This window comes from Protopterus annectens, chromosome 7.part0 (assembly GCF_019279795.1).
Source record: "Protopterus annectens isolate FY-2018-M chromosome 7.part0, PAN1.0, whole genome shotgun sequence".
Classification (NCBI taxonomy): Eukaryota; Metazoa; Chordata; order Ceratodontiformes; family Protopteridae; genus Protopterus; species Protopterus annectens.
The window spans coordinates 1,151,599,722-1,151,623,171 of NC_056739.1; the positions used below are offsets into that span (position 1 = coordinate 1,151,599,722).

Genomic DNA, 23,450 nt, shown 5'->3' on the forward strand with positions numbered 1-23,450 from the left:
GGGGGCTTAACACAGAGGGCCTGAAGCTCCGACAACCTTCTAGCTGAGGTAATAGCTACCAAAAAGGCAGTTTTCCATAACAAGAATTTCAAATCAACAGAAGCTGCAGGTTCAAAAGATGGACCAGTCAGAGCCTGAAGGACCAAAGTTAGATCCCATGGAGGGACAGAGTTCCTAATAGGAGGTCTCAAGAGAATCGTACCTTTCAGAAAGGTCTTACAAATCATAGTGGAAGCGAGGGGATTGAGATTCTCTCCAATGTGAAAATGGGAGATAGCAGCCATTTGAACCTTTACAGTAGAAGAACTGGCCCCCTTGCTGAAAAATATGAGATAGAAAATCGAGCACTGCTGGGGTGGGAGCAGTGAAAGGGTCCAAATTCCTATGAGACGCCCAAATGGAAAACCGCTTACATTTACTATTGTAAACCTTCCTGGTAGAAGGCTTATGCGCTGCTACCAGGATAGATCTAACTGCAGATGAGATACCAGGAGTCCTAGCAACTAATGGAACTGGATTAACCAAGCTGAGAGCTTGAGATCAAACAGATTCGGGGGTTTCAATCCTGAAGGATGAGATATCAGATCCGGGATGGGATCCAAGATCCAGAGAGGAGCTATAAGATGAGACCGTAGGCACGGGAACCAGGCTTGATGAGGCTAGAATGGGGCTATGAGGATAATCTTGTTCCCCAACCAATGAGCTTTTTGTAAGAATCTTGTCATCAATGGAAGAGGAGGATAAGCATAAAGAAGACCGGGTGGCCAAGCATGGACTAGAGCGTCTCTGGGGCTTTCCCCCAGAGGGGGGATTAGAGCAAAAAACTCGCTGCACTTCGTGTTGGAAGGTGACGTGAAGAGATCGCAGCAAGGCTGACCACACTTGCGGAAGATCTGTTTTGCTACTAAAGGATTCAGAGACCACTCGTAAAGTGAGAGGATAGTTCGACTCAGTTTATCCACTAGGATGTTGGACCGACCCGGAATGTGCGTTGCTAACAGAAAATGGTTGGTGGATATTGCCCAATCCCAAACTCTCATGGCCTCTCGGCAAAGAGGGCAAGACCTGGTTCTCCCCTGTTTGTTGCTGTACCAGACCACTGACATGTTGTCTGACTGAATTGCAATAGTCCCTGGATGGAGAAAGGTATGAAGGGCTTGCAATGCTAGAAGCACTGCCCTCATCCCCAAAACATTTATATGCAGAATGGTCTCTGTCTGAGTCTACGTACCTTGGACAGTTCTGCCCGCTTAATGCCCCCCCCTTCCCAAGGCGGGAAGCGTCCGTGGTCACCATGGCTTGGGGTTGCAGCATAACAAATGGTCGTCCTTCCCGAAGCTCTTGAGATTGGAGCCACCACATGAGGGAATTTCTGCAAACTCTGCTGATAGGAATCGGTAAGTCCAATGGGTGGTGAAGGATGGACCACTGAACCCGCAAAGTCCACTGGAGAACCCTCATGTGCAAGCGAGCTGAGGACGCGAGATTGATTGCTGCTTCCATGGACCCTAAAGCTCTCAGGACTAACTCTGTTGACGGGGCAGGTGATTGAAGAAGGGCTAAAACATGTAAGGTCAAACTGTGAAGTCTGTCTGATGTCAAGAAGGCCTTGGTCTGAAGCGTGTCTATTCTGGCCCCTATAAACTCCAAGACTTGAACTAGTTGAAGGGATGACTTCTTGAAGTTTATGGTGATCCCCAACTGGGATACTAGTAGTAGGAAGCAATCCCTGGCTAAGCAGAGTAGATGCCTGGTGGGGGCGGTAAGGAACCAGTTGTCTAGGTAAGGAAAAACCTGTATTCCCTGAAGTCTCAGGTGGGCCGCTACAACTGCCATGACCTTGATGAACACCCTGGGGGCTGTGGTGAGGCCGAAGGGTAGGACCCTGAAATGGTAATGACTGGCCCCTAGCCGAAAGCGGAGGAACCTTCTGCATCACCTGTCAATGAGAATGTGATAGTACACATCCTTGAGGTCTATGGAGCACATCCAGTCCTTCTCCTGCAAAAGGGGCAGGATGGATTGAAGCATGACCATCCGGAATTCCACCTTGGCAATGAAGAGACTCATTGTTGAAAGGTCGAGGATCGGCCTTAAGTCAACCCGTCTTCTTTGGCACCAAAAAGAACCTGGAGTAATTGCCTAATCCGGACTGGCCTGGGGGGACGTGCTGGATGGCTCTTTTTTCTAGGAGCTTTTTTACCTCTAAAGCTGCAGCCTCCCTCTGACTGGGTGGTACATCGGGGAGGAGACTCGACTGAGGAGGTAGGTTTATGAAAGGGATGAAAGGGATTGAGTAACCTCTGGATAGTATTTGAAGCACCCAGCGATCTGTTGTGATGGACTCCCATTGAGCCAGGTGCTTCGAGAAACAACCCCAGACTGCCTCCAGAGAGGAGCAGTCGGGCAACCCCTCAGGGCTACTGCGTGGGTCAGTCAGAAAAGGGTTCCCGAGACCCAAAAGTTTTTGGCCCCCCCTCTACCTCTGGGCCAGCATCCACCTTGTCCCCCTCTGCCTCTGAAGGACGAAGGGGCCGGAGCATAATGGGCCTGCTGAGACTTCCGGAACCACATCTTCTTTTGCCCTCTCTGGTTCCGGGAAAAGGACCTTTGAGGAGCCGAGAAGCGTATTCCGACGGCAGACAGCATTTTCCCATCTTTCTCGCTCTGAACCAATGTGTCGCGGATGGTCTTCCCGAACAGGGTAGAACTGTCGAAGGGTGCATTCACGAAGAATGCCTTGAAAGGTTCCGAAAAGTCACAAAGCCGGAGCCAGGCGTGACGCCTTAAGGCGATGCCGGACCCGCTTGTTCTAGCGACCCCTTCCATGTCATGGGAAAGTAGCCGCATAGACATGTTTGAAACAGATTTCAGAGTGGCCATGTGAGCTGAGAAAGTCCGTTTGTCCTTGGCCAACATGGACTCAGGGGGAGACTCAGTGTATTCTTTCACCAGATCCCGCTAAAGTCTAATTACATGGGCCAAATAATTCAGCGCCCTTATGGAAAAGGTAGCTGAAGCAAACATCTGCTTCCTGATACGATCCATCATCCGAGACTCATTATCAAGGGGATGGACCGAGGAACTATCCTGGGCAAGTTCCTTCTTGGTGGCTGCCGCCACCACCATGGCATCTACCGGGGAACCCTTACTCCAAGCCCTCCTATCCACAGCGGGACTAAGAATCCTATCTGGCCTCCTAGGGATTGGCTCTACAGTATCCGGTTCCTTCCACACCCTGGTAGTGATGAGGTCAACCAGGGGGTCGGCTGGAGGGGACACCCAAGAGGTAGACGGGCCTGCGTTGAACACCTCCAGGAACACCGACTCGTCCGAGGAAGGATTTTGGGCTGACCACCCCCCCTTTTGGCGAAGCATTTCTATAATGTCTCCAAAGGAGACGTCTTTAGGGGGTGACCTGGAGGAACCTTCCCCTTCCTCCAAATCGGTGTCCTCCGTGAGGGACTCAGGGGAGTCCAAGTGCCTCCTCTTACACTTACATTTCTGAGGGACCTCCTCAGTGGGGCTGTCCAAGGAGGGCTCACCAACAGGGTCATATTCCGCCAGTGGAATGGGCTGTGGCTTCAACGCAGGCTGTCCCTGGGACGGAAGACAAGCCCAGCTGCAAAGGAGTGGGGGTGGATCCCGAAGAAAGAGTAGGGGGTCTTGAACCTCTCGAGAGAACCCTCTTCACCATGTCGAAAGCCGAGGGTGAACCAATCTCTCTGGGCTCCGTGGTTAACACCCTCGGATCCGGCGTGGGGATTGGCGTTGGAGCCGAAGTGCTCGGACCCGAGAGGGAAGTGTGCTCCGACCGAAACGGAGCCGAAGACACACTGGCCCCCTCGGATCTGACGCATGGCTCTCAGCCCAGAGAGCTCGGATCTGAAAAGGGATTCGACAAACTCGAGGGCATAGCCGGCGTCGAGGTAGCGATAAACATCGGTGCCGACTCCCTGACTCCAAGACTCCTCGGATCTAAAACCCGATAGTGGATCGGAGAAGGAGCTATCGGGGTAAAAAGTGGGGCTGAACTCCCCCCAGGAGAGGGGGGGGCAGCAGCACTCCCCATCTGCAGTTGGGTTTAGAGAAAGCGACGCATCATCCGGTCCATATCAGCATCGAAGAGGCTACGGGTTGACCTTGAAGAGGCCGCCGAAGCTGACCAGGAGGGCCACCGCAACGACCTTGAAGATGGTCGGGCCTCCTCCTCCGGCTCCGGGGAGAAGCGTGAAGAATGGTGCCAAGGGGAGGAAGGCCCGGAGACCTTCTGGGGTGAGGAGAGCAGCTTGGCAGGTGGGGCCAAGGGGGCTGAGTCGGCCCGCCGCTTGTGGCTTCTGTGCCTCCCTTTCTCTCTCTCTTTCTCCCTCTCTCTCTCTCCTCTTTCTCTTCTCTTTTTTAGAGTCCCTCTCTCCCTGGGAAGAAGTGGGAGGTTGAGTCCCAGCCAGAGGAGGGGGGGACAGCAGGCTGAGCAGCCTCAGCCACTGCTGTAGCCACCGAGGGAGAGGTGGAAGAAGCAGACTCCATGGGTAGGAGACCCACCAGAATCAGCTTATTCCTCCTATCCCTCAGGGCTCGGGGGGTTAAAGGCTGCGCAAATCTGGCAGTCCGAGGTCAAATGTGGTACCCCCAGGCAGAGGATGCACTGAGTGTGGCCATCCGCTGGGGATAGCTTATGGCCACACTCAGTCCACTTAGAAAAGATGGCCTTTGGGGCCTCGGCCATGATTTTTAAACAAAAAAAAACACACACACCCACACAAACACCTTAGGGAAAGGAGGGGCCTTCTAGGATTTAAACTACGAGGGAACAAGGGAGTAAATCTCAGGGATTTAAACTATAAAATTAAACTAACCACACACACACTAAAAACTAAGAGAGATTTTAGGCAAAATCACTTACAAATCGCTTGAAATGCTAGGAGCTCGAAAACTCGTGCTTGACAAAGCCGCGGCAAACGAGATCTGAGGATTGGAAGGAGGTAGCAGGGTATTATGGGTAAGGGGAAGGAGCTTGGAGCTCGGATCTCTAGCTTGGAAAGCTGCCGGCACAGATCCAGGTCAGATCCGATACCGACAAGTTGATGACCAAATGAAGTTAACTACTTCAGATCTTCAGTTATATTACCCCTTGTTGAAATAATAGGCCACACTGGAAGATTTAAGGAGTGTTTGTGGATCCTAGGAATACTGGAAATATAAGGAATAAGAGGATGTTACACAGACTTAAACTGAAAACATGACATATCAATAAAACTATCTAGAAACAAATCATTTACCATAACATAATGCTCTATAAGCTATATTTAACTCATTTATTAGAAACAACCTAATATAATTTGTCATTATATAGCATCTCAGTCATTTTAGCAGAATTTATGACTGAATTCATAAGACCCACCCCCACCCTTATTCACTTTCACCTCATGGATGGAAGGATCACAACAAATTTGGGTGAGGAAGTTAATTTAATCATTAGTAAGATTATAAAAATGTTTGAACTTTCTTTGTTTTAATAATTTACAAATATCTTCTTCATCAAGAATTTCAAACAGGTACAGAGGGGTCAGAAGTGATTAAATAAACTGCATCTTCATAGGAAATCAGTGTTTAAAGAGTAACCATCAGTAAATAACACCAAAACGTTTGGTTTCCTAATGGAAATTTTGAGCTCCATTAATACATCAACAATATTCAGTCTCTTTGTTGATATAAACTTGAAAACCTTGTTAAACAAGGAAACGTGTGTGGAAATAATGGAAATGTCACTGCAATTATAAATAATAACTTAAGTGTGGGAATAATCCCCAGCAGAAATATATTGTCCGCAATTCAGAGAATCATTAGGAACATGAGACACTTGTATATTGGACCCACCTCCTACCTTATCAGACTTAGTTATCATGCTTCCATAGTCTCAACTGATAACTGTACTTGTTAACCTGTTTTTGAAAATTGGCTTTCACCGCCATAGTTATTCTACAACAGATATTGTGAAAAATGTACCAATAAATTAGTCAAACCTGTAGGTAAATGACTGTTCCCAGTATCTGCATCTTCAGTGCTAGAAAATCAGAGTAAGAGATGAATAAGTCCTGTGAGGACACTGGGCAGAAAAACAAATATACTGAAAGTGGATGCAGCACTGGGCCAAGAAAACAAACAAACTGAAGAAATAGAATGTTCAGTAGATTTACTGGTAACAATTAAGTGCTTTTGTCTAAATACAATAAAGGTCTTCATCAGAATAAATATTTCATACAGTGGCCACAATTTAAATCCAACACCATAAATCTGTGACAAACAATAACCAATTACAACACACCAGTGAAATAAGAAAGGAAAAATAAAACACTGGAAATTCTATAAATCATCTCATTTTATCCCTCGTCTCTAAAAACCCTGTTAATTGAAATGGTGTCAAAAATGAAATAAAGGGAAAAGTAAAGACCTAAGGACAAATAGGATGATTAAAGAGAATTAGGTTAAAAAAAGAGAGTGGACTCCTAGGAGGTGGGGAATGGATGAATTTAGCTTCACTATTTCCTCTGTGGAGAACATCACAGAGTCCCTGCAAGTATCAAGTTTCAAATGAGTAACTGCATTAACTAGTTTGAACTGATCTATTTTCTCTCCCTCCTATTATCACTCCTTTGTTTTTCCTGACCCTGTTTTCATTCTCATGTGCCCTCTTTTTACTGTTCTCTCACAGTCCCTAAACATATCTTCCAAGCACACGTGTGCATACATATATATGCACAAGTATATGTATGTGGCTTTTCTATATATAATTGAATCCTTTTACACTGAATGACCAGTCTGCTGGAAGTCTGATGGGTTGAACTCATGATTTATTTGGGGGGGATCCAACTGTTTGTCCATCACCCTTCTCCTGGGGAAGGGGACAAAACAAGGATTCAGTCTGGTAGACTTTCACTAGGAGTGTTTACTAAAATAGCTTTCACCAATTCATGAGGAAATGACATGGCCGTGTATGTATATGTGTGTGTGTGTATACACACACACACATATATATATATATATATATATATATATATATATATATATATATATATATATATATATATATATATATATATATATATATATATATATATACGGGTCTACTTCACTTCACCTAAAACTCATGAGACTGAAATTCATTTCAGAGAGACCAAATCACCTTAAGTTCACTTCACCTAAAACGCATTTCACTGACAATTAGTACTGGCAATGTGTAGAGTACTGTAAGGCAAGTAAAAGGTATATCTCCTTTTCCCCACTGTAGTGCAATCCTGGAGTTAGTATATATAGCTGGGAGGTGTGTGAGGTACACATCCCCCCCCCCACCTAGCTTGGTTTTACCGAACAATATAAAACCAAACTGGACAATATAAAACCAAACTAGGTGTGGGGCTATGCCCCCCACACTCTCCAGTAAGGGTTTGTTTAACAGTATTTTAAAAGGAGGAAGAGAAGCACCAACATTTTGGAAGACAGCTCTGGTGACTTTAATAGCTAAAGATGTCAATGACCCATCAGAATCAGTTTCATACTGGACAATTTCGATTCTAAACCATGATTATAAAGTGTGTAAGTCTATAATGGCTAAAAGAATGTCAAAGGGGATGCTAAACTTGATAGATATTGATCACTTTTTTTGTGAAGGGATGGAAAACATTTGTCAGTATTAATAGAAAAATGATGATCCAGAGGAAAGCAGAATTTAAAAAAAAAATACCACTGTTACTGGTTTGTCTCGATTCAGACAGATCGGAGGTAAAAATTAAAGTAGGGAGCTCCTCTCATAAGTTCTGTTTGAGTAGAGGAAGGAGGCAGGAGTGTCTTCTTTCCTTTGTTATTTGAGTTATATTTAGACCATTGGCAAAGAAATTAAGGAACTCAGAAATTCAAGAATACAAACTGATATGCTAATCGAGAAAAGTTGGCTTTATTTGCAGATGATTTTATTTTGTACTGGATAAAATCAGTGTTGTGGAACATTTTGAGACAGTTTCATGTCTCTTCAGGATACAAAATTAATGAAGATAAAATGAAGGCAATAAATGTAAACTATGTACCCACACATGAATTGGTTCAGCAATACCCATATTTATGGTGACATGATAAAATTAACTTAGAAGTATGGATTAAAAAGGATTCTGTTATAGTAGATAGAAAAATGTAGGAACAGACTAAACAAAAGATAATACAAAAACTGAGAAATTAGAAACTCTGTTTTATAGATATGGACAGCAAGATACAAGCAGTAAGAATGTTTTAGCCCATTTAGCTTTATACACAAGTCAGGCATATTTTTATCAGCTACAGGAGAAGTTGTGGATAACAATTAATAAAGAGTTGAAGGACTGTATCTGGGAGTGAAAGATGGCAAGAGTCAAGTGAGATAAGATGATCCTTCCAATAGAACAAGGTGTTTTTGGATTACCTGATTTGACGGGATATTTCAGAGCTACACAGTTAAGGCTCCTATACATACAATATGCAGAAACCTATAAGTCAAGGTGGAAAGGGATGGTGATGAAAACGAGGGAAGCTCAAGACACAAGGAGAGACTGGGATTTTTGAAGCAGATCTTTAAGTGGAATAACAATAACCATACTGGATATTATAGTCCTAAAGTAGCAGAAAGTATTCTAAGAACTAAGCCAACATGGGAATGGAGAAAGGAGAGTCTGTCAATAGGGATGACTGCAATTAGGGGTATAGAGAATTGGTAAGAGGGTTATAGAATGGGATAAGGCCATGAATTCATTTGGACTGCAGGCTAGAGATTGCCACCCCCATCAAAGAGTGATAGAGTATGGGCAAAGAGAAAAGCAATAGTGGGATCCTAACTGAAAGACTAGCACTGGTAAAGTTTTTAGTAGAATCTAGAACAGAAGCTGCTGTTAAAAGGGTTAAATAGTAGACTACATGTATGAGTGGTTGGATAAGCAAGTCACAAAGAAACAATGGCAGGATACATTTATGGCTCCCAAATATGAAACAGTCTAGAAGATTTAGGATCTTTTCTTGGAAGGGATTGGACAGACTCTAGAGAATTTTTGTTTCGGTAGGTTGCAAATGCTGTAGGTGTGATGGGGAAGAAACAGGTAACTGGGAACATATTTTTGGGAATATAATAAGCTGGCAAATGTTAAAACTTCCCTGCAGACTACACTGTCAGAAATACTGGGTGAACAAATTGGTGTAATTAGGGAAATTGTTTTTTGAGCTGCGATACAAAATCAGAATTGCCTGGGCAAAGTGAGGCCTTGCTGAGTTTAATTCTGGTGGCTGCCAAAAAGCAATTACTAGAAAATGGAAATCAAAGTCTAAACCAAATGTACAAGAAGTAGTGAATATAGTAACAAAGATGCATGAACTGGAGTGGGATCTTTAAAAAAGGGTAGGAGCAAATTACAGAGAAAAATGGGAATTGTGGGAACAATATATGCAGAATAATGTTTTACAGAGGAATTAGGTTTAAGGGAAGGCAGGAATTGAATAAGCTATGTAATGTTTGATTGACAGTGACTATGTAGAAGATCATAATCTATAATGACTGCAACTGAAAATACATAAATATTGTTTGTTTTCATTTATATAAATGTATGCTTGCCGATGCCATATGTGATAACTCACTAAAAATGTATCTTGCTTAAAAAAAGTCTCTTTCCACATACAAACATTCGACATACACTGGATATAAAAAGTGTGCACACCCCAGTTAAAATGCCAGGTTTTTGTGATATAAAAAAAATGAGACCACAATAAATAATTTCAAAACTTTTCCCACCTTTAATGTGACCTATAACCTGTACAATTCAATTGAAAAGCAAACAAATCTGCCATTTGAATGTCTTACGCTGAAAGCAGCAAACGAGAGCTGAGGTAATTGGGGTTGGTGCATTGTGGATAAGGGAGAAGCTTGAGAGTTCTTGGTTTACCAATGGCCAAGTTGGATCCAAGGAATTGGATCTGAACCCATTAGTTGAGGATAGAAAGAAAACTGACACCATCAGATAATTCATTAGGTCTGGAAAAACATGTCTGCACATAAATACTTTTTATCCCTACAACTTTAGGCAGAGGCAGAATGGACACAGTCACTATGGGGAAATATAATTCCACTAAAAGCTCTCTACTGTTACTCTTCTTTTTATAGGACATCTGGCATGTTAGACTAAGGAGAATTTATCATGACAGAAGCCATAACATTTAATAAATAAAATTGCTAATTTCTGATTGTATAAGAAAATAATAAAATACCATAAAATGCATAAAGGAAAAAAAAAGATTATTCAACTACATTAAGATCCTACTCAGGAATCGTTATTAGTACCAATGCACATTCAGTGGTGGATCAGAAGAAGAAATGTAGTGTGGGGCAGTGATAATAAATTGTTCTGTACACAACTGTATCCTGTTACAGCACAAACTTAGTACCCAACTTAGGAAAGGGCACACTGAAAGACTGGACTCCGCTTGGTTCAATGGCAGAACTCAAGCCATAGCAAAACATGTAGAAATGATCCATTGAAGATCTGCAGGTAAACTGCAGCAAACCCTGTGCCACTAGAAAAGCAAAAGGACTGCTTGAGAATCATTTTAAACTTGTTATCTTAACTGTTTATAACTACATTTACTTTATGAACTCCACACTCAGATTTTATTCTGGCCAAACAGCGCCTTCCTGTAGATAAGGGTACGTAAAAAAACTTATCTCTCATTACTACACTGCAAAAGGTACATGAAGTAAGACAAACTAAAAAGAAAAAGATGACTAAGAATGTGTGAAGCACAAAAAATAAATAAATAGACAGTGTAAATAGATAAACATAAGTATATTAATATTACAAAGACAATTAAAACAAAGTCTTGCTTCAGTACCTCTGGGTCAAATTCCAAGCTGATATTGCTCTCTTTTGCCTTGTTGACCTTTCTTTCCATTTCCTGGTACTCTCTTCTTATCACCTTGGTTATATAGCAGGATGGCATAATTCAAATTCACCAGTGGGTTAGACCTATGAGTGAAAAAATAAAAAGGAGAGGGTTGATTGACTGAAGGACAGAGTCAACTACACACATTTATAAAATAATAATGTGACTAGAAAGATGTAAAGTGCATTTTTTTGTTTGTATACAAAACATGAGATCTTTGAGGAAAGGCTACCATAAGAATAACGCTTAACATTTGGGTTTATCCACCTCATTTGTCTTAACATTGGTTGGTGTGAGCCGAAGACAAATGGACTTAGGTTTGTCAAACTAAAGTGTATGCAATCATAGCCAGAATAATTAAAAACAAGTGTGTGTACACAAATACAGTATTCACATACTCCTAGTATATCAAAGACATACAACATAGATAACTCTAATGCATAACTTAAAACAGTTTTACAATATACAGTTCTCTTCAACTCTGAATACTTGCACAGCAAAATCAAAGGAATGTATCTTAGCAAAAGAATATAGTTATGCAAGATACTACTTAGTGAAGTAAGAAAATTTAGCAGTTATTTGAGGACATGGTAGTGAGAAACTTGGCAAAGACAACTACTCTCAAATATCCTAAACAAATATTGTAATGCACACTGTAATAATGTTACTGTAATAACAATTTTAATTTGAAACAAAAATAATAAAGTCTTTGTGGTAATGATTATAAAGAATCATAAGTTACACAATATACATGTCAGTGAAAATAATATTTAGACTAGAAGACAACTTAAAAATGTTTACGTTTTCACTTCCTATAATCACATGTTTCCTTTGCATCAGTGAAAACATAACTGCACAAAAACAACCATGAAGAAAACAATACAGTTCCATGGATGTTACCTTCTTAGTGATAACAAGAACAAGATGGATCATAAGATTACAAAGTATTTTAACTAAATATTCCTACCAACACAATAATAAGAAATCCAAATAAACTCCATTTTTAGAAAAGTATTGGAAGATTTCTTAAGTAAAAAGATCTCCCACTAACTGTTCTAAATTCCACATTAGTTAGGTACATTTTCCTCAACATCTATGACCATGGTGTAGATGACCTATCTATATACTCAGACATATTGTAGGCATTTCATATACTTTCAACATTTGTCATAAGAAATGAATCTTTGCACACATATATTTAGTATTGAAAAGTACTGTTTATAAAACTAATGTAAGACACCTCAGGATGCCATTAGGATTAACAGAATATATGTGCCAAAATACTTCCCATTTTCCCCTTCCCCCTCATGTATTCCTTCCCTATATTTTCCGCTTCACCACATAAGAGTTTTAACATTTCACAATGTCTATATTTTAAATTTGGGTATCAAGGATGTAACAATTATAAAGTGCAATTAATGGTTGCTTAAGTCAGTGTGCTTATTTCCACCATTGTGGATCTGTACGAGAGTCAAGTTAATTATTAAGATATTGCTCTGTTTCCATATAGGCGTTTTGTTGCTTCGTTTATTGTTGAAGCATTCTTCCACCCACATTTTTGTAAGTTACGTTCACATCCTGAAATGTCAAATGTCCCTGTTTATTAACGGAGATTGAAGAGACTAAGGCATGAACTAATGGACAGCTATTGAAAAGCTCGTCATGTACTTATGCCTGTTGTAAGCCTAATCGGCTTTTTAAATAGACACAATGTTTATTTTATGACGCTATGGTAAATGCGCAGTAGCGTTCTTTGTTTTCATTCAAGAATTAACCAGGCACATCTGGCAAAGGAATACTTTGTTGTGCTGTGATTTTTAAAAGCGTTCAGAGTCTGCAGAAAATAAGTAATTTTGAAAAACTGTTTTAACTTTTGATTTATCTGAGAATAGCCTAACTAATGTGATACAAGTTTTTAACCACCTGTAATTGTTGACTGTTTTGAGTCTACTCTGGATAGTATGAACTTCCAGTAAAACACGGAAATATCTAAAGTCACACTTTGTAAATATATGCATTACAAGCTGTTTGGGTTATACTAACCAAGTCTGAAATGGCTTTTTGATATATACTGCCTGAAAGTTCAGTACGAGATTTTCCTAAAGCACCATGAGATGATAAGTAAATATGACAAGGCTCTGAGATATACTCAATTGTTTAATATAATATAATGTATGTTTGGGCACCGATGCATTTTTATGTATGTTTTTTATGTATGTTTTTTATGTATGTTTATTTTGAACTATTCAGTTCTTACTTTTAATATACCAGTATTTTTCTTAGCTGAACAAGGTAACATTCATGGAACTGAGTTTAATGGGTTACTGTATTTTTAAATGAAGGAAACATGTGATTATAGAGATCCTATCACAAGCTTTTGTTGGTTTTAAAAGTGATGTTCAAAGTTTTAGTTTGTGTAAAGAGTCTGAAGAAGCCTTTGGCGCTTACTCGTTTGGAATAAACAATTTGCTAACTTACATGGATTTATTTGTTTGAATTTCTACTTTCATTTTATTGCTCATTGGAAAGTCACGCATCTTTTTGGACTGAGTTTTATAAGTATATTAATATTACAAAGACAATTAAAACAAAGTCTTGCTTCAGTACCTCTGGGTCAAATTCCAAGCTGATATTGCTCTCTTTTGCCTTGTTGACCTTTCTTTCCATTTCCTGGTACTGGCGAAGTGCACTCTTCTTATCACCTTGGTTATATAGCAGGATGGCATAATTCAAATTCACCAGTGGGTTAGACCTATGAGTGAAAAAATAAAAAGGAGAGGGTTGATTGACTGAAGGACAGAGTCAACTACACACATTTATAAAATAATAATGTGACTAGAAAGATGTAAAGTGCATTTTTTTGTTTGTATACAAAACATGAGATCTTTGAGGAAAGGCTACCATAAGAATAACGCTCAACATTTGGGTTTATCCACCTCATTTGTCTTGCGACCAGAAACTGTAAAAGCAGTGCTATCTTCACTTAGTTACAAACATTGGTTGGTGTGAGCCTTTTGTAGATATCCCATGTTCTTTACTCTTGGTCCTTATTCCAATATTCCCCACAGTAATGAAATGTTGTGGAAGACAAATGGACTTAGGTTTGTCAAACTAAAGTGTATGCAATCATAGCCAGAATAATTAAAAACAAGTGTGTGTACACAAATACAGTATTCACATACTCCTAGTATATCAAAGACATACAACATAGATAACTCTAATGCATAACTTAAAACAGTTTTACAATATACAGTTCTCTTCAACTCTGAATACTTGCACAGCAAAATCAAAGGAATGTATCTTAGCAAAAGAATATAGTTATGCAAGATACTACTTAGTGAAGTAAGAAAATTTAGCAGTTATTTGAGGACATGGTAGTGAGAAACTTGGCAAAGACAACTACTCTCAAATATCCCTAAACAGGGAGGATAATATTGTAATGCACACTGTAATAATGTTACTGTAATAACAATTTTAATTTGAAACAAAAAATAATAAAGTCTTTGTGGTAATGATTATAAAGAATCATAAGTTACACAATATACATGTCAGTGAAAAATAATATTTAGACTAGAAGACAACTTAAAAATGTTTACGTTTTTCACTTCCTATGCACACCGGTTTAACTCCTTTGCATCAGTGAAAACATAACTGCACAAAAACAACCATGAAGAAAACAATACAGTCAGCTGGATGTTACACAAGAATAAAAGCTCTGGAAAATGTTTCAGTATCAAGTAGGAAGAAATTTGTTATAACTGAATTTAACAATCATTCTGTCTTCTTAGTGATAACAGAACAGTGATGTATTACAACTAACATTACAAAGTATTTTAACTAAATATTCCTACCAACACAATAATAAGAAATAGCCAAATAAACTCCCTTGACTTTAGAAGTAAGTATTGGAGGCTAGAAATTTTTCTTAAGTAAAAAAGGGGTGGAAGAAGGACATTTTACAGTTGCATTGAACTCATATCAAAGAACAACTGCTAAAGGGTCACTGCAACAGTAAATCACATTTGGGTTGAAGTTAAAGTACTGTCTTGTTTTTCCAAACAACAAAAGCAAGAAAACGAAATACAGAAAAAAAACAACCAACTGGCCACTGAACTTTGCAAAAGAAAAAAAAACAAAAAACAAACAAATCCTGTTTTTGTCTGGATGGTGGAAACATAAGCACAGCATATGCCAGTGAATGATAAGTAGTCTCATAGCATATATATAGGTACACTTTACATACTCAAAATGCTAAAATATCGAATTTTAGAATTTCGAGCCTGTAAAGTCGATTGGACGGAAACCGCGAACCCTGAAATGGCGAATGCAGAATGTCGAACCTGTGGTACGGACAGAGCGTTAGGTAAATTTACTTTTTTATGGTTTTGGGGAGGGTTTGTGTGTGTTTGAGTGCATTGGGATATTTGAGGTGTGGGTTAGGGTAGGTGTTGTGCAGTGTGAATGTGTTAGTATTGGGACTGCTGGTGTTTGTGTGTATGTGATGTGTGTTTGTGCAAGGGGTGTGGAATGTGCATGCTGGGATATACACGTGTATGTGTGTGTGTATATATATATATATATATATATATATATATATGTGTGTGTGTATATATATATATATATATATATATATATATATATATATATATATATATATGTGTGTGTGTGTGTGTGTGTATATATATATATATATATATATATATATATAGATACATGGATCTACTTATAAATTTCAAAGTTTTACATTTTTTGCAGGGGGGCAAGCCACCCTTATACCCCCCTCACAACCCCTGCTGATTAAATATACCAACTCTGAGATCACACTACAGTGAGGAAAATAGCAAATATACCATTCCTTGCTGTACTGCGATCTGTACTTAAACTGTTCGAAGTTTCACAACTTTGATCTTATGGTCTCAAACATAAGAAATTCAGAGTTTTGAAACTTCAAAATTTAGTAGACCCATATATATATATATATATATATATATATATATATATATATATGTATATAATATGCATACTGTATGGAAATTTCTATAAGCAGGTTCCTGGTATAATGTAAAAGAATGGGTTCTACAATGAAACACTGACTTCCTGAAAATCAACGTTCCCAAATAATATAAAAAAATGCCTGAAATCCATAAGGGTAAAAAAAATTTTTTTCTTTTCTTTTCTTTTTTGCCTATATACCAACTCCATGACTGCTCCAAATCAAAGAAGGGAGAAATTTCCCTAAAAAGTGAATCATAGCCAGTGCACAATTAGAACTTGCACCAGCAATGATTTCCTATGGAGAAAAGTGTTTGACCTTAAGCTGTTCATTTTTTTTTCTGCGAGCTACTGATGGTCATGCAATTTCTCCTCTAGCTTGTGTATGGAAGCCAAAGGAAAGTTATGTTCTTACTACAGCAACCGTTCAGGATGAGAAGATCCAGCCTCATCAGCCATGAAGACTAAAACTGCGTATTTTCAGGTAGATTACCAACTAAAACATTCCCACCTTCTAGTTACTCCATGTTACCCATATTGTTCTGGAACTAGCTAATTCTCCACATCTCAAGTGTGCCATTCAAATGCAAAATTAAAAACAAAACAACACCACCAAAAATTCTCCAGATCATGTCTGTCATGACACAGGGGAAAGGAAGATGGATATGTTGATGAGGATGGATCTACTCACCCACATCTACTGTTCAGAGAGGTACATGACTTTTATGTTTAGTATGAGGAGATCCATCTTCATCACCCAGTAAGACAAACTCTCAAGGCTAGTCTTATGGGTGGTCATCATGGCAACATACTTTGGAAGAATGTGGCTTCAAAACATGAATAAGACCTATAGATCACATCCAGTATATAGTGCCCTGTGAAAGGATTTATTGACCTTCATGAAGCAGCTTCACAAATGCACTTTTTGAAAAAGGCTCAAGAGGAAACCATTATTCTAGCAATCTGTGTTACAGGTACAGCAAGCAATGTTTTTCATTGCAAAATTTAATGTAATCAGATAGCCACCTGAACAAAGTTACTTCAGAAAATTTGGGATCCATGTATTTAGTAGAAAGTGAGACAAATATGTGTAAATCTATTCGTATCCATATAAAACCTGAACCAACTATGAACATCCATACATTTTAGCAAATACTCAGTTCAGTTGGAGAATTTGGGAAAGACTGCAGGCCTTTTTTTTTGACGTAGGTTTGTTTCAATGGCCAGCTTGGGTATAAACAAAGAACTGGACCACAATGATTATCTGTTTTTGTGGAAGACTGGCAAGGAGGCTGTACACCTAAGGTAGGTAATCCAGAGTCTAGCAGATGCAATGGCCACTAGAGAAAGCATCTTCCAAGGCAGATTCTTCAAATCAGTTTTAGAAGCATCTTCAAAAGGAGGTAGGGCTAATTTTTCCAGTATGATATACAAATCTTGTGGAGGGACAAAGTTCTTCAAAAAGTTAAAAATTAATTACTGGAGCCTTGGTGGAAGCTAGATATGACAGTAAAATATACTTTGGTAGAGAAATAAATTAGTTCAATATCAAAAATGTGAGAAAGGGACTAAAATAGGAGACACAGAAGCCATAAAGGGATTTAACCCTTTAGCACGTCTATCTGCTTTTGGATGTTTTTCTAGTATTTGGTCTCTGAACAGAAGTAATAATCTGGACCATCATAGGCAAACATGAAGAATCCCCGGCCAATACTGGAACACTAATTATGTAGTTAGCCAAAGGGAGTGAAAGATGGCATGAAGAATCTCTGGCCAATACAGGAATGGAATAGTCATACAGTTAGCCAAAGGAAATGAAGGGCTGGGTGAGGCTTCTTATATGGGTGAGTCATCAGGATTCTGAAGGGCATCAGATTATGAGGTTTCTCCAGGTGATGAGGCCAACTGAAGGAAAATAAACCTGGCCATGCCAGACTAGGGTTATGAGAATGATTCTGGATTTATTCTGTACAATGATACTGATTATGTCCATGCCGACCCTGACCATGACAGCCGGATCTGAAATGATAGGGCCAGTGAACCATTAGCTAAAGTCAAATGTCAAAGGCTTTGAAGGTAAGGGATCAAAAGTCAAACCAACTGAGATCAACAACTCTGACAAAGTTTGCACAGAGGTGGACCCTGATTCTCTAGGGCCATGGAAATTCCAGAATCAGAAAGCATCAATGTTACAGCTCTCAAAACTGATGGCACTGTCAACATGGAAGGCCTCGAATACAAAAACTGTGATCATGAAGCCAGAACCATGGCCAACATGGAGACATCTATAAACACCTGTTGGATAGTGACTGGTCTCATATAAAGAGGTTCAGGAATAGTAGCTACTGTGGAGTACCTGGAAGAAAAGGCAAAAATTAAGGCACAGAAGAAACAACTATGTGCATTCTTGTACCAAAGAGAAAGATGGAGCCAGGCGTTTCCTGCTGCAACTTCAAAAAGTCCCTCCACCATATTTTAGTCATCGTCCAGTATTACAAAGCAACTATGGAAGGACTTAAAGAATCTGCTACATGGAGGTCTGTATAGTAAAAGTTCCTTTACCTCAGCACTAGACAAAGGGGAAATATTTCTCGTCTTATTAGCTTATGATATATGTTAGGCAATTTAGAAACCTCAGAGGGGGTAGGAGGAGTAAAAGAATAATTCTCTATACTGTATTTTTTACTGAGAGGAGAAACCTCTTTCAAATTATCAGTCCAGTTTTCCATAGGCGTGTACTTTTTCTCTCATTACCTATCATTTTTCTGTTTAGATATGCAGAGTCAAAAGACTATGGTTCAGTCCTTGGAGATGATTGGGCTAAACCCAGGAGTGTTACCTAAAGACAAAGCAAATCAGGGTGGACACAAAGCCCCCTTTTAAACTTTTTAAAACTAATCTAGTCTTTCTGTCAGGCATAGTTTGCAAGTTCAATAAAGTACAAATATCAAATTTTTCATTGAAGTGTTTGTACTCAACACGGACGGTACATTAGGTGTGCCTGTCTTAGGTTGGAATTTTATGTCCCACTTAAGAGCATCTTTCAATGTTTTACGATACATTTTTGTCCAATATAGCAGCAATTAAACCAGGAGATAAGGAGTTCTGCTACATTTTTTTACACTTTAGGTTTTAATGGAGATTTGCACAAACTGTTTCTTTGGGCACTGATTAATATTTGTTTCAAAACGTTTGCTGCTGTGCAGCACATGCAGTTGCTGTTGGGCTTTTTATAAATTTTTAGCCAGATTGTGTATGAATTTTGGTGGATATAATTCATAGGAAAGGTTTATTCTGAAGTCCTATAGTCAGTGCTCAACAGAGTTTGGAATGTTTGTGGTGTGGACATTTACTTCTGCAGCAAGTAACTTTTTTTAGACTTCTTTTGACTGCATTTGAAAGTTCACTGTCAATTTCAGTTATTGGGATGCTACATACATTTTGTAAATGTTTCAGATGGCCCTGTGTTTACAGTATCTGAACTCTGGTTTTGATGTTTAAAACTGGTTTGTCTTTGCAACATTCAAGGACCTTGTTACATCTACAGTTATTCCTTAGACAATTATTATGAGGCATGATTCATCAGGGAAAGGCAAGTCAATTGAATATGGTCTAAGATGGACATATTGGGAGTTTACCTTTGTACTGTTATATTGTTTGCCATGTTTATATCACTGTTTGTTTATTGTTACTTGCTGTTTTTATGTTTTGCTATGTGATCACGTTTCCAAATGAATTTTTCTAGCAAATCTACTTCATTTTTAGTCAGCATTTGGGTATTATTTTAAGTGTATCCTTTTCATTGTTTGAGGTTTTTTTTAATGTGCTTAATGAATTAAGCACTATAATAAACTTGAATTTGAAAACAATAAGGCAAGTTGATAAATTATATCTGAAGTCCTATAAAAGGGAAAAATTAAAAAAAAATAATCTGACCTGAAGATCAGTATTCATTTCTGAAAATCTCTCCAATTTCAGAAACTGTTCCACAACAAAGTCTTAAAAGGGGCTGGGATCATCCCTGCTGTTAATGCTCAACATAGCAAAAGATCTGGATATTTCAGAAAGTGTGGTGTACTATGGGAGTTAACAGGAGAAAGGGTTTGAGAGCCTGGAGAGCCTTGAAGGAACTGCTGCCTTCAGTGAGCCAGTCCTGGGATTGAATAAGATAGGCTCCATCTTTGTCCATCTTCTTCAGGGTAGTAGATATAACAAAATAATGACCAAACTGCTTCTAGTGAATGAAGACTGGATACAATATAAGCTGCCTTTTGCTGTCTCAGTAACGTGAAATGGATGCTATGTGTTTAAAAGTAAAAAAGTGTGGCTGGAAGACATCTAGCCAAAATCCAAGCTATCTAACCGTGATAAGATTTCAATAACATGTGCAGATGCAGTGACTAATGTCTAGTGGGAAGAAGCTATCTTGAAGCTAGCATAAGTGCCATACAGCATTGCTTTAGTGAAGTTATTATTAAAGATGGAATAGCTTGTGATCAAACAATGCATTAGTGACTGCAAGGACATCTTGTACTGGGGTGCTCAATAAAATTAAGGAATGATTAGATCTGAATAAAACTAAACCACCTGTATACAGGATACTTTCAGATTTCTGTGATCCTAGGTTCTAGAAGTTATGACAATTGAAAAGCAAGGGGACTCTGTACAGACTCTTGGGGAAAAGTTTAGCTAAATATTTAGAGCAAAGCACATCTGTATCAGTGAATTCACCACAGCACTAGATGTTCAAATAATATAGCCATTATTGATGCAGAAAATCAAAATATGATTGGGATATAGTTATTGGCAAGTCTGCTACTCAGCTCTTCTTCAGTAGATGGGTGCCTTTCTACTTAGACAAACAGCTGCAACTTCACATTGTGTCCATTAAAAGAAGCCCAGCTATAAAATGGGAGCAGACACAAGCACAACTATGTTCTATTCTGGTACTCAGAAATTATATATAAGGTAATGCTGACAACACTCCAGATGAAAAAGGCTGAAGACTCCTAGAAACCTGAAACAAGGCAGAAAAGTATAATTAATCTGTCACGAGTAAGCCATAAATTCTGAATGGCTCCTAATATAAATTTAGAAGAAACAGTGTATGAAAATGGGTAAATCTAGTAATATAAGGTGGCATTCATTACACTGATCCTGCTTTAGTCAAATTTTAGTTTGCCACATTACATCAACGAGTCTTTTTCAAAAGCTACAATGTTCAGCTAAGCACAGGTTGTTGCATTTTACTAATGCAAGTGAATGGATATGTGCTGCTCACTTACCCTGATAATCAGCATTTGATTTTTTTGTTTTTCCTGAGAGTGAGGTAAGGGGATTTCTTCTTTTCCCCACTTTGCTGATTTATGCAAAGTAGTGGGGACAGGGAACCAGGCGGATTGCTCCCTGCAATAATAACTTTTTGACAGATTAGATGAAACTCATTATGGTCAGGGATTTGTGTTTAGCTGCATCAATTCTCAATATATGCTTAATCAATAAAGTGACAAATATGTACGATAATACACTAAGACAGCAAATCCATGAAATACTACATTTAAAGAACAACCACATACAGCTAACACACCCACAGTGTGTAGCACCAGGCAGATGAGGTAAGTAAGCCTATCCTGCAGGAGTGATTTTATTATTTGACAATGTACTGTTCAAGTGAGTGTACTCTCATATCTAAACTGTGTTCATTGTAAGAATCACTGTTTCAAAGCATCATAATATGATTGTGACAACAGTGGTGTGCCCTTTTCTTGCAACTACAGCTGGCTGACTCAAAGCAAACACTGTTCTACAGCAACAATAGACATCAAACTTGTAGTGCTTGAAGAATGATTGGATGAATATTCAAGCAGTAACCTCCCAAATCCTTTTGGCAGACCCATTTTTGAAGACAGTACCAGTCCTGCTGCAGTAAGCCCTAACCTCCCTAATCAAAGTCTTGTTAGAGTTTTCAAAGCAGAATGTAATAGAATTAGCTAAGCACTTAGAAAGGAATTGCAGAGTAACTGATGACTTTGTTTTCTTTTCATAAATGAAACAAACAGGTGATCAGTTTGCCCAGTCTGCTTAGGTCTCTCAGTGTAATGTTTGAGGGTCCTTCATACAGCTATCAGTGCCAAATTCTTTCTCCTTTATTTTCTTGCTTAGGAAATAATGCACACTGTCGAACAGCCATTCAAAAAAGATATCCTCAGAACTACTTTAGCCAAGAAAGAAAGATTTGTCCTTAGTGATATCTTTTCCACATGGAAAACTGTGCATAGCTCTTTATACAGCAATACCTGCAGCTCAGCAATTCTCCTGGATGAAGTAACTGCTACTAAAAAATAAATTTACCAGAAAAGGTATTTGAGGTTGGAAAACAAAGGAGTTTTCCAGGAAAGGTATTTAAGGTCAATAGGAAGTATTCACAGTGTGACGATATGAGGTATTGCCAGTTATGGCAGGAGAGTAGGGCAGTGGATGTGCAACATATGCCAGCAAAGCTAGCTGGAGTTTTGTAGAGAATTGTATGTAATTTGCAGATCAAACTGATTTGCACAGATGCTTGTGTTGACAAATGTATTTGTAAAGCTGCTTGTTTTAAAAATGTACCAACAGTGTGTCTTCTTCTTCTTCTTTCGGCTGCTCCCGTCAGGGGTCGCCACAGCAGATCAACTGTTTCCATTTCTTCCTGTCCTCTGCATCTTGCTCTGTCACACCAACCACCTGCATGTCCTCTCTCACCACATCCATAAACCTTATCTTAGGCCTTCCTCTTTTCCTGTTACCTGGCAGCTTCATCCTTAGCATCTTTTTCCCAATATACTCTGCATCCCTCCTCAGCACATGTCCAAACCAACGTAATCCTGCCTCTCTGGCTTTGTCTTCCAACCTTCCAACTTGGGCTGACCATCTAATATACTTATTCCTAAAATCCTGTCCATCCTCGTCACACCCAGTGCAAATCTTAACATCTTCAACTCTGCCACATCAAGCTCTGACTCCTGCCTTTTTGTCAATGCCACTGTCTCCAACCCATATAACATAGCTGGTCTCACTACCCTCTTGTAGACCTTCCCTTTCACTCTTAATGGTACTCGTCTGTCACAAATCACTCCTGACACTCTTCTCCACCCACCCCATCCTGCCTGTACTCTCTTCTGCACCTCTCTTCCACACTCACCATTACTCTGTGAACTGTTGATCCGAAGTATTTAAACTCATCCACCTTCGTCATCTCTACTCCCTGCATCCTCACCATTCCTCTATCCTCCCTCTCATTCACACACATATATTATGTCTTAGTCCTGCTGACCTACATTCCTCTTCTCTCTAGAGCATATCTCCACCTCCCCAGGGTCTCCTCCACCTGTTCCCTACTCTCACTACAGATCACAATGTCATCTGCAAACATCATAGTCCACGGGGACGCCTGTCTGATCTCATCTGTCAACCTGTCCATCACCATTACAAATAAGAAAGGGCTCAGAGCTGAACTTTGATGTAATCCCACC

General features: G+C 39.3%; 1 protein-coding gene across 3 annotated transcripts in view; it reads right to left on the reverse strand.

The window, feature by feature from the left end:
• Window positions 1-23,450, reverse strand: part of BBS4 (Bardet-Biedl syndrome 4) — a 1,226,477-nt gene that overhangs the window by 175,169 nt on the left and 1,027,858 nt on the right. For 2 of the 3 annotated variants that reach the window (XM_044077733.1, XM_044077735.1), the window contains exons 14-15: window positions 13,618-13,699; window positions 10,897-10,959 (exon numbers count right to left, since the gene is read on the reverse strand). In XM_044077733.1, the coding sequence (XP_043933668.1) occupies window positions 10,897-10,959; window positions 13,618-13,699 (145 nt within the window). Of the gene's footprint in view, window positions 1-10,896; window positions 10,960-13,554; window positions 13,700-23,450 lie in introns of all 3 variants that reach the window. The other variant, XM_044077734.1, reaches the window with a different exon arrangement.